The sequence below is a fragment of the Theropithecus gelada genome, chromosome 3, assembly GCF_003255815.1.
Source record: "Theropithecus gelada isolate Dixy chromosome 3, Tgel_1.0, whole genome shotgun sequence".
NCBI classification, from domain to species: Eukaryota; Metazoa; Chordata; class Mammalia; order Primates; family Cercopithecidae; genus Theropithecus; species Theropithecus gelada.
Window position 1 is genome coordinate 123382590 of NC_037670.1, and position 14770 is coordinate 123397359.

At 35.6% G+C, this 14770-nt stretch overlaps 1 protein-coding gene across 3 annotated transcripts in view; it reads left to right on the forward strand.

The window, feature by feature from the left end:
* The window catches only part of SEMA3C (semaphorin 3C), a 182050-nt gene that overhangs the window by 151269 nt on the left and 16011 nt on the right, over positions 1 to 14770 (forward strand). For all 3 annotated transcript variants that reach the window (XM_025379295.1, XM_025379296.1, XM_025379294.1), the window contains 2 exons: positions 8044 to 8132; positions 11658 to 11699. In XM_025379295.1, the coding sequence (XP_025235080.1) occupies positions 8044 to 8132; positions 11658 to 11699 (131 nt within the window). The remainder of the gene's footprint in view (positions 1 to 8043; positions 8133 to 11657; positions 11700 to 14770) is intronic.

The window sequence follows — 14770 nt, forward strand, 5'->3', positions numbered from 1 at the left end:
GAACACAAGCTCTCTGAACCTCTGTTGGGATTGTTCCCAGACAGAAAGTGGGGGATGATCATGAAGATTAGCTTGTGAGTGTCCTTTCTTCTAGTCTTGCACTGCCTGTTAGCTGTTACCTAAAAAGAATGGCCTCATACATTTTGTCCAGTTTTTTTATTTGCTTACTGCAGGAAAGTACTCTAGTATCAGTTACCCCATCATGGTTAATGGCCATATTGCCCTGCAGAAAGATTTTCCTGATTACATTTCTACCAAAAGCGTTTGAAAATGTCTATTTCCTTATTTTTATGCCAACTCTAGGCTTTATCATTCATTTTACTGAAGATCATTATTTTTACAATATCTTAAATTATATATGTACTCTAATTTTCAAACCATGTGAAAATTATTTGTTAAAATTCTGCCTGAAGACTTCCCCCGAATATTTTAATATATTGCAAATAGGTCAATAATTTAATATAGTTGTAGAAAATATGTTATTTTAGCTAAAAATAGAAAAAAAGTAACATATTTATATTTTAAAAACTAATTTGGTAGCTTTCTCTTTGATTAAATACAGACAACTACCAAGAAATGAAATAGGTTTAAAAAATGATACTGTTTGTCTCTCATGATTCTTTAATGTTTGAGCAAACACATGCTTCTTCTCTAAAGCTTATTTAATATGCAGCACCTCCAGAAATTATGTCTGTGGTGTGATGTGGGAACCAGCATCTGTATTTTTAGTAAACTCCGAAGGTGACTTTGAGTGAGGTAATCTGAAAGCCAGAATAAGGTGCTAAGGAGCTAAGTGAAATTAATGGTATCAGCAAATAAACTTGAAAGTCACTGAGTACACTATTTTCCTCGTAATGCAACAAAGAATGTTAACTTTTCTGAAAGGCTCTGCAGGGAAAAAAAAAATTAACCTAGTTTAACCCAGTCATTCCAAATTTATATGACCCTATAAAATCTTTAGCATCAACACACTTGGGAAGATGATTAGATGGCTTATGTTGAGACAGCCTTTCTTAGGGCCTCCCCTCAAATACAGACACTTGAGATGCCCAGCTGGGGCTCTAATGCCCCCAGGGCTGAGGCTGAAGGTGTCAACGTTACAGCTTTCCAATGACCAATTCAAAGCTCACCATGTGAGAAACCCTGCTAAACGTGAGAAATTGTGCTAAATAACTCCGTTTAGAAATACTTTATTTTTTTTGTAACAAGGCATACACATGCATAGAATGCTACCTTTTAAAAGTAGATTCAGTGAATTAATAAAGATTTTATAACTCGTGATTCAGTTTTATTCTGAAATGTTGAAACTCACTATTAAAAGATCGTAGCAGCAGTTTGATTACCTAACAGGAAAATAAATGCATTAGGAATGGGTATTTTAACGTAAAATAAGGCAGCCAATTATCAATACATAATTATAGAAATTAATAATTGACATGTCTCGTCATACCTCCCTCATCTCTATTAAGCATTCATTTGCCAAGCAAAGATTTTGCAGTTCTTTTTTGGGCTTTCAAAGTATGTTTCCTTATTTTAATAAGCAGGTCGTCTCAGAAAATTATTAAAAGGGAAGAGATGCCTTTTAGTAAATATGGTGATTTTGTCTTTTATAATACTACTATAAATTAATACTAGAACTAATTATTTCTCAATAATTTACCCCTAATATCATGTACGGGGCTACCTAGACTGACACCTAGGAGCACAAAGAGCACAGGAACTTGTGTGACTATGGGTGACACACCCATTAGGCTGGCCCTGACTGGAATACTTTTATAGGTTAGCAACCAGGAGGAAGGGACTGGCCAGATCTCATTAAGGAGGCAGTGTTGCCCCAAATCCCTAGGCAACCAGAAGCACAGGGGAAAGCAGACAGTTTGGCACATCAGTTTCCAGGGAAACTCCCTAAGGACTGTTTACATAAAACTCAGGAGATAGATATACAAATGACTATTCCAGTGACCTGCTTGGTAATGAGCTGTGTTTGATCACTTGCCTGCCACAGCCAACACTTACTGTACTTATAAATGCAAGCTGATCTCTTGGCCAGAGACGGTGGAAAGGTTTAAGGATAACTGCTGTGTTCCTTATATTACAAAAAAAATTAGATAGTATAAAATAAGGTAGGAAGGAAGCCTGTCTAGGAAATTTTCTTTGATGATTTAATAAAACAAAAGAAAATGAAAGTATCTCATATGGATTGATGAGTCTGCTGTGTTATCTTTGTGCATAGAGTTGCATTATGTAAATCACTTTGCAGATTTGTCTTGCTTATTCACACAATGCTTTAATGTATTTAGAGTATCTCTATTATCCATACCTCACAGATGAGAAAATTGAGATGCAGTCAAAGAAAGTGACTACAATCGTGTCAAAAGTGTACTCAATGATGGAGCTAAAGCTAAAACATAACTTCCACTTACTGAGAATGTTATTGATGTGCCAGACACCATGCTAAGCAATTTCCATGTCTTATTTGTTTAATTTTTATTAGTCAGAACTCTTTCAACTGAAAGTGACTACACACCTTACTCAGACTACTTACAAAATACCGTTTTCTTCGTTTAACTGAGAAATCCAGAACACAGCCGCAGACATAGCTGAATTTGTGCTAATATCATGTTGTCAGGAACTTATTTCACCACCTTTCAGTTTTATTTTCCTGTGCATTGCTTGTTCTTAAACGAAGTCTCTGCATGTGGTAGCAAGAATGGCTCCAGCACCTCCAGATTTACAAGCTTTAATGCTCCTGATTTCAGAAAGAAGAAGAGTCTCACTTCACTCATTCCCGGGAAGGGCAGGGCCCTCACTTGTTTCTAGCCCGTTCCTATGTGAATCACAGGGGCAAGGGTATGCTCTTGTTGGCCAGGCCTACATCATGTGGGCCTCCCTGGAGCTGGGAGAGAGATAAGCCATTCCTTAACCAGGTAGACTCGAAATGAGGTAGTTGGTGTTTCCGAAAGATGTGTCAGGGTGTTAGTGCCAAAAGAAGGGAAGTGATTCTGGCTAGGCTTTAGCCTTAGCTTAATGGATTTTTAGATAGCCATTATGAAAAGCATGGTTATTATTTACGTTTTATACAATAGCAAAGTGAAGTTTAAAGAAAAATGAAGTGACAGCTTCACTGTAACTATATCATAGGCATGGTGCTTTCCCCAAGGATGTAAAAATAACCCAATTCTGCAGAACACTAAAAAGGATTTATAGTTGTGAATACATTCAGAGAATACCATTCTCACCACCCCCAGAAGGAAGACATTTGATAAGTATATTATTATCTTCAAACGAAAGGGCATGGAGATGGCTTTTTGTGGACATAAGTAATTGAGAGTTTTACGGCCATTCTGGAATGCCTATCTCTCAGTGACGAACATTTTAATGGGAACACACTTATTTCTCAGAAAACCATAAATTCTAGATTCTGAACTCTTGAGTCCTATGCCTGTGTGTTTGCATGCATACTGCTCAACTCACTGAACTCACTCAATACTTTCTTGTTGAATCAGTGAGTGAAAATGGATAGAAGACAACTTAAGACTACTTACTTAATTATTAGTAAACGATACAGCCCAAGGATACCTCAGAAGTAGTCCTCATATAGGGAACCCACTACTGTCAAAACCAAAAATAACAAAGGAAAAGAGAAATGACTAAAAGTAGTATTGTAACTTTTTTTGCAAATGGATAAAAAACAGGGTTTGCATTATCTTTTTTTTGGGGGGGGGAAGGGGGAACAGACTCTTGCTCTATCCCCCAGGCTGGTGTGCAGTGACACTATCTCAGCCTACTGCAACCTCCGCCTCCCAGGTTTAAGCGATTCTCATGCCTCAGCCTCCTCAGCAGCTGGATTTACAGGTGCCTGCCACCACACCTGGCTAATTATTTGTATTTTTAGTAGAGACAGGGTTTCGCCATGTTGGGCAGGCTGGTCTCTAACTCCTGACTTCAGGTGATGCGCCCACCTTGGCCTCCCAAAGTGCTGGGATTGCAGGCGTGAGCCACTGTGCCCGGCCTGCATTATCTTTTTATTAGCTCATCTTTATAGCCCTTCTTTGTGTAATATTTTAAAGATGGTATGCATAAAGTACGTTTGTTGTGGGCCCTGTCAGAAGAAAATGGGGATTTCTGTAAAATTTTGCTGTCATAGTAAGTGAAAACATTAGGGGAATATGGAGTCAGTTGTATCATTTGAAGTACTTAATTCTTTTCAGAGCTGATAGTTTTATCTATTGGAACCTTTCTAATCAAAACCTGTTTTTACATGGTTTTATTTGGAGCTGTGTTACACACAGCCTCTACTCCGTCTCTTTTCATAGGGCAACTATAGTTAACAGAAATTTATTGTATATTTTAAAATAACTAAAAGATTGGAATTGGAATGTTCCTAACACAAAGAAATGATAAATGCTTAAGATAATGAGTACCTCAGTTACTCTGATTTGATCATTAAACATTGTATATATATATCAAAATATCATATGTACCTCATAAATATGTACAACTATTATATATCCATAATGATTAAAGATAAAAAAATTTAAAGAGTTGCAACCAAAGAAGAAAGAATGTGGATTTTGCTGTCACATGTAATGGTGGTGATTCTTATAAACTGCAGCAGGGAACTGTAAAACTGATATGATTTGTTAACAAAAAAAAAGAACATGCTTTTTATGATAACATGCCCGTATAACAAAGATTTTACATCTGTATCCTCCTGAGTTTTCTTTCATCCTTCATGGCCTACAGGTTAATTCAACAAATATTCAACAGGAACATATATGCATACACATGTGTGTGGTCGTTTACACACGCACACACACTCACATGCACACACAAATCTTGCCCTAGCTACCACAGTTTCCTGGCTTTCAGATCGTTTTTTGGTATGTTGTATTTCCCTAGAAGTTTCCACTGCTAATTCCAATAGGTTGTTAGTAGAAATTAAGGAACACCTCCAACCACATGCATCCCTTTTCAATTGTGACATGTCTTTGCACAGCATCCCCAAATGTTTTTTCACTTCTGATTTTTACTTGTATTATTTATCTTTCAAGAAAATCATCTAAGTTGTTATCGGGGTAATTCTAAGGAAGCAGCTACAAAACAGATATTTCAGAGCTTTTTGATTAAAACTAAAGCCTGCAAATCTTTTGGATTATTATTATTTTGCCTTTTCTTGAGTATGGTTTAAGAAGTGAATTTTAAATTACAGAATGCTTTGCAACTTCTAAGACTATGTGCTTATACTTTGTATCCTTACAATTTCAGGCATTATCCTGGCAAACTCTCTCTTGCTCTTTTGTATAAACATTGTTTTTAATTTAGTGGATTTTTATTTTTTAGTTTGCAGTGTTTTAAAGTTGAGTTTATTCTTTATTAAGAATTACTTTGACTCCATTGGATTCATAAAACACAAACTATAAACATGAGATAAAATCTTTGATGTCAGAGTAACTCGTGCCTGTGGAATAGAAGCCAACTTGAGATATGAGATTTGAAATTTATCACTAAATGATTTCTGGTTGTAAATTCCTGTACAATTCAGTTCAAGTTAATTCTTCTTAGAACATTTTCAACAGAATTTTAAAATGTGCATTATGTTGATTATAATACATATTTACAAATTTAAAATTTATAGTTATAATATAAAAGAGCAATATCTTGATATTTATGATCCAACTCACTAATTAATAGAAACATTTTAAGTAAATACATTTCTACTTTGCCAGATTACTCACAAATTTGCTTTAACCCCCACATTGCTAAATCTAAACTAGTGTCTTTTCAACCTAAAATGTATATGATTGGTAGAGTGGCATGATTATATGCATAATGTTTATGTGACTTGTGAAACCATTTTAATTACAAATTTTGACATAAATATTATTTCTTATATTCTTATATTTATTTGAGCATCTCAGTTTTTGGCTATCTGTAATTGGGAAATACGAGTACATTTCTTATTTGATTTAGCTTATTTGCATCCTCTAATTTCAATATTTCCTCCACATTTTGAGAATATCCAAAGAAACATATTGCCAGCTTGTTACTGGCAGCATATTTGTATGAGTCTGCAGCAACCTAAGTTGTTGCTTCCTCAGAAGAAAGAACTTGACCAAGGGGCCTAAGACAGAGTGAGAGACCAAAGCAAGTTCTAGAACAGGAGTTAAAAGTGTATTGAAAAGCTTTAGAGCAGGAATTAAAGGAAGGAAAATACAATTGTGTGACTTGAGAAATCAAGTTTGCAGTTTTGGCCTTTGACTTAGGGTGTTACAGGTTCACATACTTCTGGGGTCTTGGGTCCCTTCTCCCTTGTTTCCTGCCTTGGGGTAGGCTGTCCGCAGGCATGGTGGCCTGCCAGCACATGGGAGGGGAGCATGCACAGTGTGTTTACTGGAGTTGTGCCCGTGCTCACTTGAGGCGTTCTTCCCTTCGCAGTCTAGCATTCCTAAAAGAAGGTCAGAGACCAGTAAAACTGCCCCGTTTTGCCTGTTAATGCACATGCTTGAGCTCACTCACCCAGCTCCTGAGATCTTATTGGGAAGCTGCTGATCACCAGTTTCAGGTGTTTCCATCTACTGGGAGACTGTGTTTTCCTGGCACTGTTAACGGTGGAGGGTGTCCAGGTTCTTGGCATCTTGAGCAAAGAGTTGGACAAAACACACAAAGCAAGGAAGGAATGAAAGGTTTTATTGAAAAGGAAAGTACATTCCACAGTGTGGGAGTGGGCCTGAGCACAGGGGCTCAAAGGCCCCGTTACAGAATTTTTTGGAGTTTAAATACCCTCTATTTGGGGTATGACCTGTGTAAAGGAAGGGGATGAGGTAAAGTTACAAAGTCATTTACCCGGTGTATGCCCTGTGGAGAGGATATTTCCTGTCATAGCTGAAGTGTGAATTGGCTTGACACTCCCTGCCTCCAGACCCTATTTTCCTGCCTCAGCACCAGCTGTAACCAGTTATTATTTTAGAGAGACATGACATGTGATAACTGCCTGACCATCACCCGTTGGTCGCCTGACATTACTGGTTGGGGATGGGGCCCTCTCCTCGCCTATTCATGTCTGACTATCTACCTACTGTAACAAACTGACAAAGTTGTGTAAATAGTAGAACTTTTCTATGAATAGGAATCCACACCTGAAATAAAATCAGTTATGTTTCTTTTTTGAAGATGATTTTGAATGGTGAGGGAAACATTTTACCATGTCTAAAGTTCATCATAGTTACAGACCAAATGTGAATTTTCCAATCCTAGTGACTTACACAGTTATTATAAAAATTCATTTGTAGTCATCTTTCTTTGAATAATGAAATCATTGTTTTAATGTTAACAAAATGAGATTGTCACTTTAGAATGTTGGTGTGGAGGAGAAAGTAATATTAATGATCAAACTTAAACTTGTGTATTGGCCGGTTACATTGGCTCACCACGCCTGTAATCCCAGGACTTTGGGAGGCCAGGGTGGGTGGATCATGAGATCAGGAGATCGAGACCATCCTAACTAATATGGTGAAACCCTGTCTCTACTAAAAATACAAAAACTTAGCCAGGCATGGTGGTGGGCGCCCGTAATCCCAGATACTCGGGAGGCTGCAGCAGGAGAATCGCTTGAACACGGGAGGCAGAGGTTGCAGTGAGCCGAGATTGCACCACTGCACTCCAGCCTGGGCAACAGAGCAAGACTCTGTCTCAAAAAAACAAAACAAAACAAAAAAACTTATGTATTGTATTATAAGAATACACATTCGGTTCCGAACTTTTGACTTAACATTTGGAGATTCTTTCCTTCTCTCATAGTTGTAGCTATACCCAATATGTGCAAAATATAAGATATTCATATTGGTTCCCCTTGAATTGTATGTGTTTCAATTTTTATGAGATTTGGAATACATTCAGCGCATGGCAATGGCTTAATATATACAATGTTTTTTGATTACTAAATACTTATATAAATAATATTCTAAGTCAGTAGTCCTGTGTCTAAATAGCTTTCTTTTAAAAAGTATTGTAACATCTCATTGCTTCTTTTTTTAAATTTAGATCGGGGTACTGTGCAAAAAGTGGTTGTTCTTCCTACTAACAACTCTGTCAGTGGCGAGCTCATTCTGGAGGAGCTGGAAGTCTTTAAGGTTTGAACATCTCTTCTATTAATCTCAGAACATGCATGATGAGTGAATTCTTTAATCTTACAGCCAGTTGGGAGGAAACTATATTTGATAAAAGATCAAATAAATGAATGTTATGAATTTTTGAGGGTAGGAAAACACCAGATAAAATAAGAAATACAGAACAAATATTTTTGCAAAGTGTTTTCCTACATTTCAAGTTATCTTAACATAAAAGGATTCTTTCTGTTTTTAAGCTGTCATCACAACTTGAAGAATTGTGGTCATCATTATTTTTAAAAAATGAGTTCTAGTTGTCAAGGTCTGGAAGATTTTGCCATGAAAGGGCTTTTATCATTTGCTTCACAAGCCACTGAAACCCAAATACTTGCACATTATTGATTGTTAGATAAGCTTTCTCATATTTTTTTAGCCAGTAATTTCATGAAAAACGACTTTGTTTTCTCTTGTTTTATTGCCTTTAACTCAAATGTCACTTCAGTTAAATAAAACAAATGTTGTCTCTTTACCACTCAGAACTTCATGTTCTATCAGAACTTGAGATTTCATTGTATTATTCTCCTTGTCCTTGAATTTGGGATAAAAAAAGAAAAAGGACAGAAAAAAAAAAAACGTACCCAAGGGAAGTTCAGTACTGTAAGATCTCACCTGGTCAGGGCAGAGTGCCTGTTCTTTATCTGTGAGCCAGGAGAGGGGATTTGTGGTGTCCTGCCGTGCCCTTCTCTGCTCACAGTATCAGTCACTGTAGTTCACATGGTGCTTTTTATCTGCATTTGGAAAGATGGGTAAAGCGCAGCGGAGGAGCTATTAGAATTGCAAAGAAAGTTTGGCATGGAATCAATCCTGCTGCAGACCACTATTTCCAACTAAACCAATTAAGAAACAATGGCCCAGACACCACAAAAGACCAGAGTCAGCCTATGACTGAGTAAAAGTAGCACTTTAGAACTCCCACTAGCAGACTATTGCTAGTCCAGCAAATTGCTTTGCTTAGTTGAGTAGATTTAGAATGTATTGACTCACTAATAGACATTCCCACAGTCACCAAAAATATTGACTTTATAAGCACGTAAGAGGGTAGGGTGCAGCACTGTTAGATTTAGGTAATAAATTTTAAATGTAAAGAAATATGTAATAGAATCAAATAAAAAATTTGCGGAACTCTGGCAAGTTTCCTACTACATTATTAAATTTACAAGTTTTAATGCTAGACTAACTGGCACAGGTTTTTTGTGATTGGCATGTTAAAATTGGGCTCATAAAATGATGTTAATGATATTCAGACAAGTGCTTTTTTCATGCTTTGTTTTATAAAGAAATTGATTTTTTCACTAGATTAACCAAAATTACATTATATAGAACATTTTTTTTTTCTCATTCAACTCTGTAGGGACAACTTGGCTTGCCAAAATAATATGAAGTGCCTTATTCTGGAGTATTATTGAAGATAGCAAAAATGTCATGTAGCAGCACTTCATTTTTTATACTGAAGTATCACCTTTTGATTATCAGGAAATGTTAAATTAAGTGAGCATGACATAAGCCTAAACATACATGTTACAGAAAGAAACATGAGTTATTCTGATCACGTGCTAACTACTTATGGTCTGTCATATGAGTTATGCTGGTGTTATCATCTTGAATAATAAACTCTCAGTGGAAAAACAGAGTCAGTCAGCATGCGTGTGGGGACATCAGCTCAAGAGACACCAAAAAAAGTCTGAGTTTTCTTACTAATGTGTGTGCCAGTGATTGATACGGCCAAGTCGGGAGACACAGTTACCGAATACAGTTACTGTCTTCAGCATGGTGTTTGTGTCACATTTCTGAGGTGGAGTAAAAATAATTGGGTGTGTATGATATACTGTGATGAGCATGTGAGGAAATAATGCATTTAAATTGAAAAGTTTTCTTAGCTAAGTGTCACACTGATGTACTGCAGAAAATTCAGTGTGACTTTGAAAAACCAGGAGCTTGGTTTTTATACAGTGCAGGACCATAATCTCTTCTTTTAGTCCTCTGTTCCACATTTTCTGGCAATAAGTCTGGTTTCCCTGAGCTTAACTAGAATTGGAAGTATAAATACTAGTAACTGTCTAGCTGATTATAAGTTGCAACATTTGTATATGTGTATATGCCTGTGTGTGCGCACATGTGCATGCACGTATTTATATGGGATGATCAAAAATTGTTGCAATGGAGAATTAAAGATACCACTGTTTTCCCTTTTAAAATGTTGGCAAATACATGCAGCTCCAGAAAGCAAAATAACTGGGGTACACTTGATTTTGAGAGCTTGTTCCCACCTGAGTTATTCAAGTAAAGCTCATGGCTCTTAATCACTTTACCAGAAGTCTAATTTGTTTTTTTTTGTTTTTTTGTTTTTTTTTGAAATGGGTTTCACTCTTGTTACCCAGGCTGGAGTGCCATGGCACAATCTTGGCTCACTGCAACCTCCACCTGCTGGGTTCAAGCGATTCTCCTGCCTTAGCCTCCTGAGTAAATGGGATTACAGGATTACAGGCATGTGCCACCACACTCAGTTAATTTTGTAGTAGAGACAGGGTTTCACCATTTTGGCCAGGCTGGTCTTGAACTCCTGACCTCAGGTGATCCGCCCACCTCAGCCTCCCAAAGTGCTGGGATTACAGGCATGAGCCACTGCACTGCGCCAGAAGTCTAATTTTTAATCATTAAAAGTAACGGATAATTTTTAAGAAGTAAAGTTATGAATACTTTGCAAGCACATTACTAGTTCAGAAAATTCTTAGGTTCTTTCATTCACATTTTTTCAAAAGAGAACCTTTTCTAACAATATTTTTTGTTTGCAACAATGAGTATTAACTAGTATAGTTCAGCCTAATACATTATCGTTCCAAAACAGCACTGGCAGGTGAACAATAGTGTCTTATGCAGAGTGCTTGTGTTGCGGAGGAATTAGGTGGTGTACCATTCCACGTCTTCCTCCACCTGAGTCCATGGATCTGATTCTGAATTATTCATTTTATTGAATATTCCAAAAATTTCCTTTTTGGATTTTCATTTTTTGTTCTAGTGCCTATATCGATACATGTGTTTTAATTACTACATTGTTTTTTTTTTTTTTTGAGATAGAGTTTTGCTCTTGTTGCCCAGGCTGGAGTGCAATGGTGCAATCTCGGCTCACTGCAACCTCCGACTCCCAGGTTCAAGCAATTCTCCTGCCTCAGCTTCCCGAGTAGCTGGGATTACAGGTGCCCACCACCATGCCTGGCTAATTTTTGTATTTTTAGTAGAGATGGGGTTTTACCATGTCGGCCAGGCTGGTCTCAAACTTTAGGTATAACAACTCTATCCTTAGTTTCCAAAGAGAAAGTGTACTTTATAGACAAGTATATGCAAATGTGCTATATATGACAAGTACTTTTAAAGTAGATGTATATATAAAGAAAAATGATTTCTTCTTGAGATTTAATAGAAAAAAATCTGAATGTAAAATCCTTTTAAGGAATATTTGAGCAACTAACATGTTGTTTTCTAATATTTTAGAATCATGCTCCTATAACAACAATGAAAATTTCATCTAAAAAGGTAAAAACTAAGCTATTTTATGCTCTTTGCTTATTAAAATATTTTATTATGAGACATTATATTTTATAACTTCTGAATAATTAGTTCTTGTATTAACAAAATAAATAATACTAGTGAAAGTATACCACAAAGTCACCTTTAATTTTGATGTAGAACTTACTAGTTATTAGTGAAAGACCGAATAGGTTTATTTTTGTATAAAAGTTTGTCAGAGCAGAACATATATACAGCAAGATGTTCCAACATTTTGTATATCCGATATTCTCAAATATTACGGTGTGTGAAGCCAACTAAAATAAAAATAATCTTTCTGAGAAGAATTTAGCATAAAGTTTGGGCTACTCTATAACGTCACAACATTGTTAGAGGCTTGGAATGAGTCATCAATCCTCTCTTAAGTTTCTGCTGTTGTCACATATTTGAAATATGCAGTGCATTCTTTTATGCTTATTTTAAAGGAAATATTATTTCCTAGGATTTAAACATGTCAAAAGAAAAAAAAAAGGAAAGTCTCAAATCTAAGGGTTCAGGAATTGGAAAAGAAATATTTGACTGTAATTGAAATCCTCAAATTAATTGTCTGATCTGTCCCTACACATGCAAATACACAATGATCATGGAAATAAAAAGTACAATTCCATTATATACATGAGCAAACCATGTACCTCTCCATTCCCAAAAGGTATTATTTTTGAAAAAATTTTTATGGTACAGAGTAATATAGTCAGAATGGAGTAGGCTTCCAAATAGGCTTGACATGCATTTGTATCCCTATCTGACCATAATGTACGAACAAATCAAGTAACTTCACTGACCTAAGTTTCTACATTTGTAAGGTAATGCTATTCTCACAAACAAGTTAATTTATATAAATTACCTAGAATAAAGTGGGTCCTCAGTAAATGCTGTCTGTGTAAAAGCCTGAGACCTATTTTTTTTGGAATACACAATAAAGGTTTTATGTGTTAGCACAACTGATTACATAATTCTGGAGCTCTTCACCATATTTAGTTTGTTAGAGATGAAGTAGTATTTTGTGGTCAGTCTTACACTCTTTTCACATCACTGAATTTTATTAGGGAAAACAAATAAGGTACAATGGAGCTAACGATCTCATCTGTAAAAATGTTTGTATGGTGCATAACAAACATTTTCCCAAGTAACGAGAAGCCATTCGTCATTTTGTCTAATGTCCTAGGGAGCGGCTCTCAAGTCAGAATTGTCTTTGAAGTCAGCAGGGAAGCCCTTTGTTTACAGTAGTTAATGGAAAGAGAAAGTATCAGGGCAAGATTCAAAATGAACACAAAGTCATTTGTGTGGCATAGTAATCCTGTATGCAAGTTTTAACTGTAGTTACGTATTACATCTGTCTTCAACATCTTAAATTGTAGATAATTTAAAATGTCTCATTAAAACAGTGAGATTCAAGGCAAGGATAATTATTTGACTTTTTGGAAATCATTTGTACAACTGCATACTGCATCATTTTTTCAGTGCGAGAGGACTACAAATTGTTAATGACATCTTGTGTGTATTTAAATAACTTTCTCAGTGTTTCTCATTTTATTATCCATTTTATGCTCTCTTATTTTTTTAATTTGTTCTTTTACTCCATATAACAGAAAATAGTAGGACTAATAAAAATTATATTATCTAGAATGAAACTACCTGTGTCCTACACTCAAATATACTAGTATCCTTAAAGTATTTTAATGAAGCTGATAAATTTACTGTATTACTTACTAATTTATTCAATAAACATTTATTTCAAATGTTCCTGGACAAATGGTTATTGTCAAAACATGCAGTTGTTTTCTTGTAGTTTGAATGTTTCAACTGGAGACCAGTCAATTTCAGCAAAATTTCTGAAAAGTCAATTGATACGAATAAAATTATTAGATGTAATAGAGTGAGATGTGATTCAAATAACTGATTAGAGTTAAAAACATATATTGATAGTTTAATTGATATTTTACCGTACTTTTTACCATTAATTAACATTCATTGAGCAAGCTATGAGCCAGAAACTATTCCAAGCATTTTATGTGGAGGAAACCCTTACAACATTTATTTCTTACAAAAACTCCATATGGTAAGTGTTATGTTATCCTAATTTTACTAATGAGGAAGCTGTGATTCAGAAAAGTTGCACAGCAAATTTGTAGCTGAGCTGAGATTTGAATCTAGGAAGTCTGGTTCCAGAGCTTCAGGGCCTGGTGGACACATGGTGTCTCCAGAGATTTAATCTTCAAATGTATATGTATGTGCATGTATGTGTATGTGTACATGGAGGAGTACACACACACCCATACATCCACGTCTATTCAAGTTTCAGCTTACAGATTCTGTGCTAACTTGACTTATATCAGTCCTTTGGAAAGTAAGGAGTGTCAATTAAGAGACTCATTCCTTCAACTCCTTAGAACCATATTATGCCCAGCTAAAGAAATCAAACCATTAGAAGCAGTAGACATCCTACAATTGAAAGAGGATGAAATTTTCATTCATGAGATTTTTAGGATGATGATGATCACTGGATCAAGCAGAATTTTAACACATGTATAAATATAAATACTGATATTATTCTAAATAATTATTTTTAAGTAGTTTTAATGAGTAACATGCTACTTTCAAAGACATGTGACCAAAATGTTCTTTTTTATTTCATCCAATGCTTACTATTTACCATTTTTTCCTTGTAAACTTAAAATGCCCTTTATTTTAAACCAGACTTTCTCAAATTTACAAAGTAATGTGTGGCCACACTTAAAAAATAAGAATGCTTCCTTGTGCTTTGCTAAGACACTGCATTCAAAGAAAAAAAATTCATAACTTAAATCTGTAATATATTAGCTCAAATCTGAGAGAACAATGAATCCCAATGTCTAAAACACATTACCATTCTATATGGTGCTTTGAGCTTTTCTTTTTTAACAGGAAAGTGGTAATGTTATAGGCATATTAACGTAGGAAAATTCTATTTGTTTTGGCTTTATACCCTTCTGTGCTTTGCTTCACGTTTTTAGTCGGTTCCAAAATGAATCCAAGGGTTTGTGAGCATATATTATAAT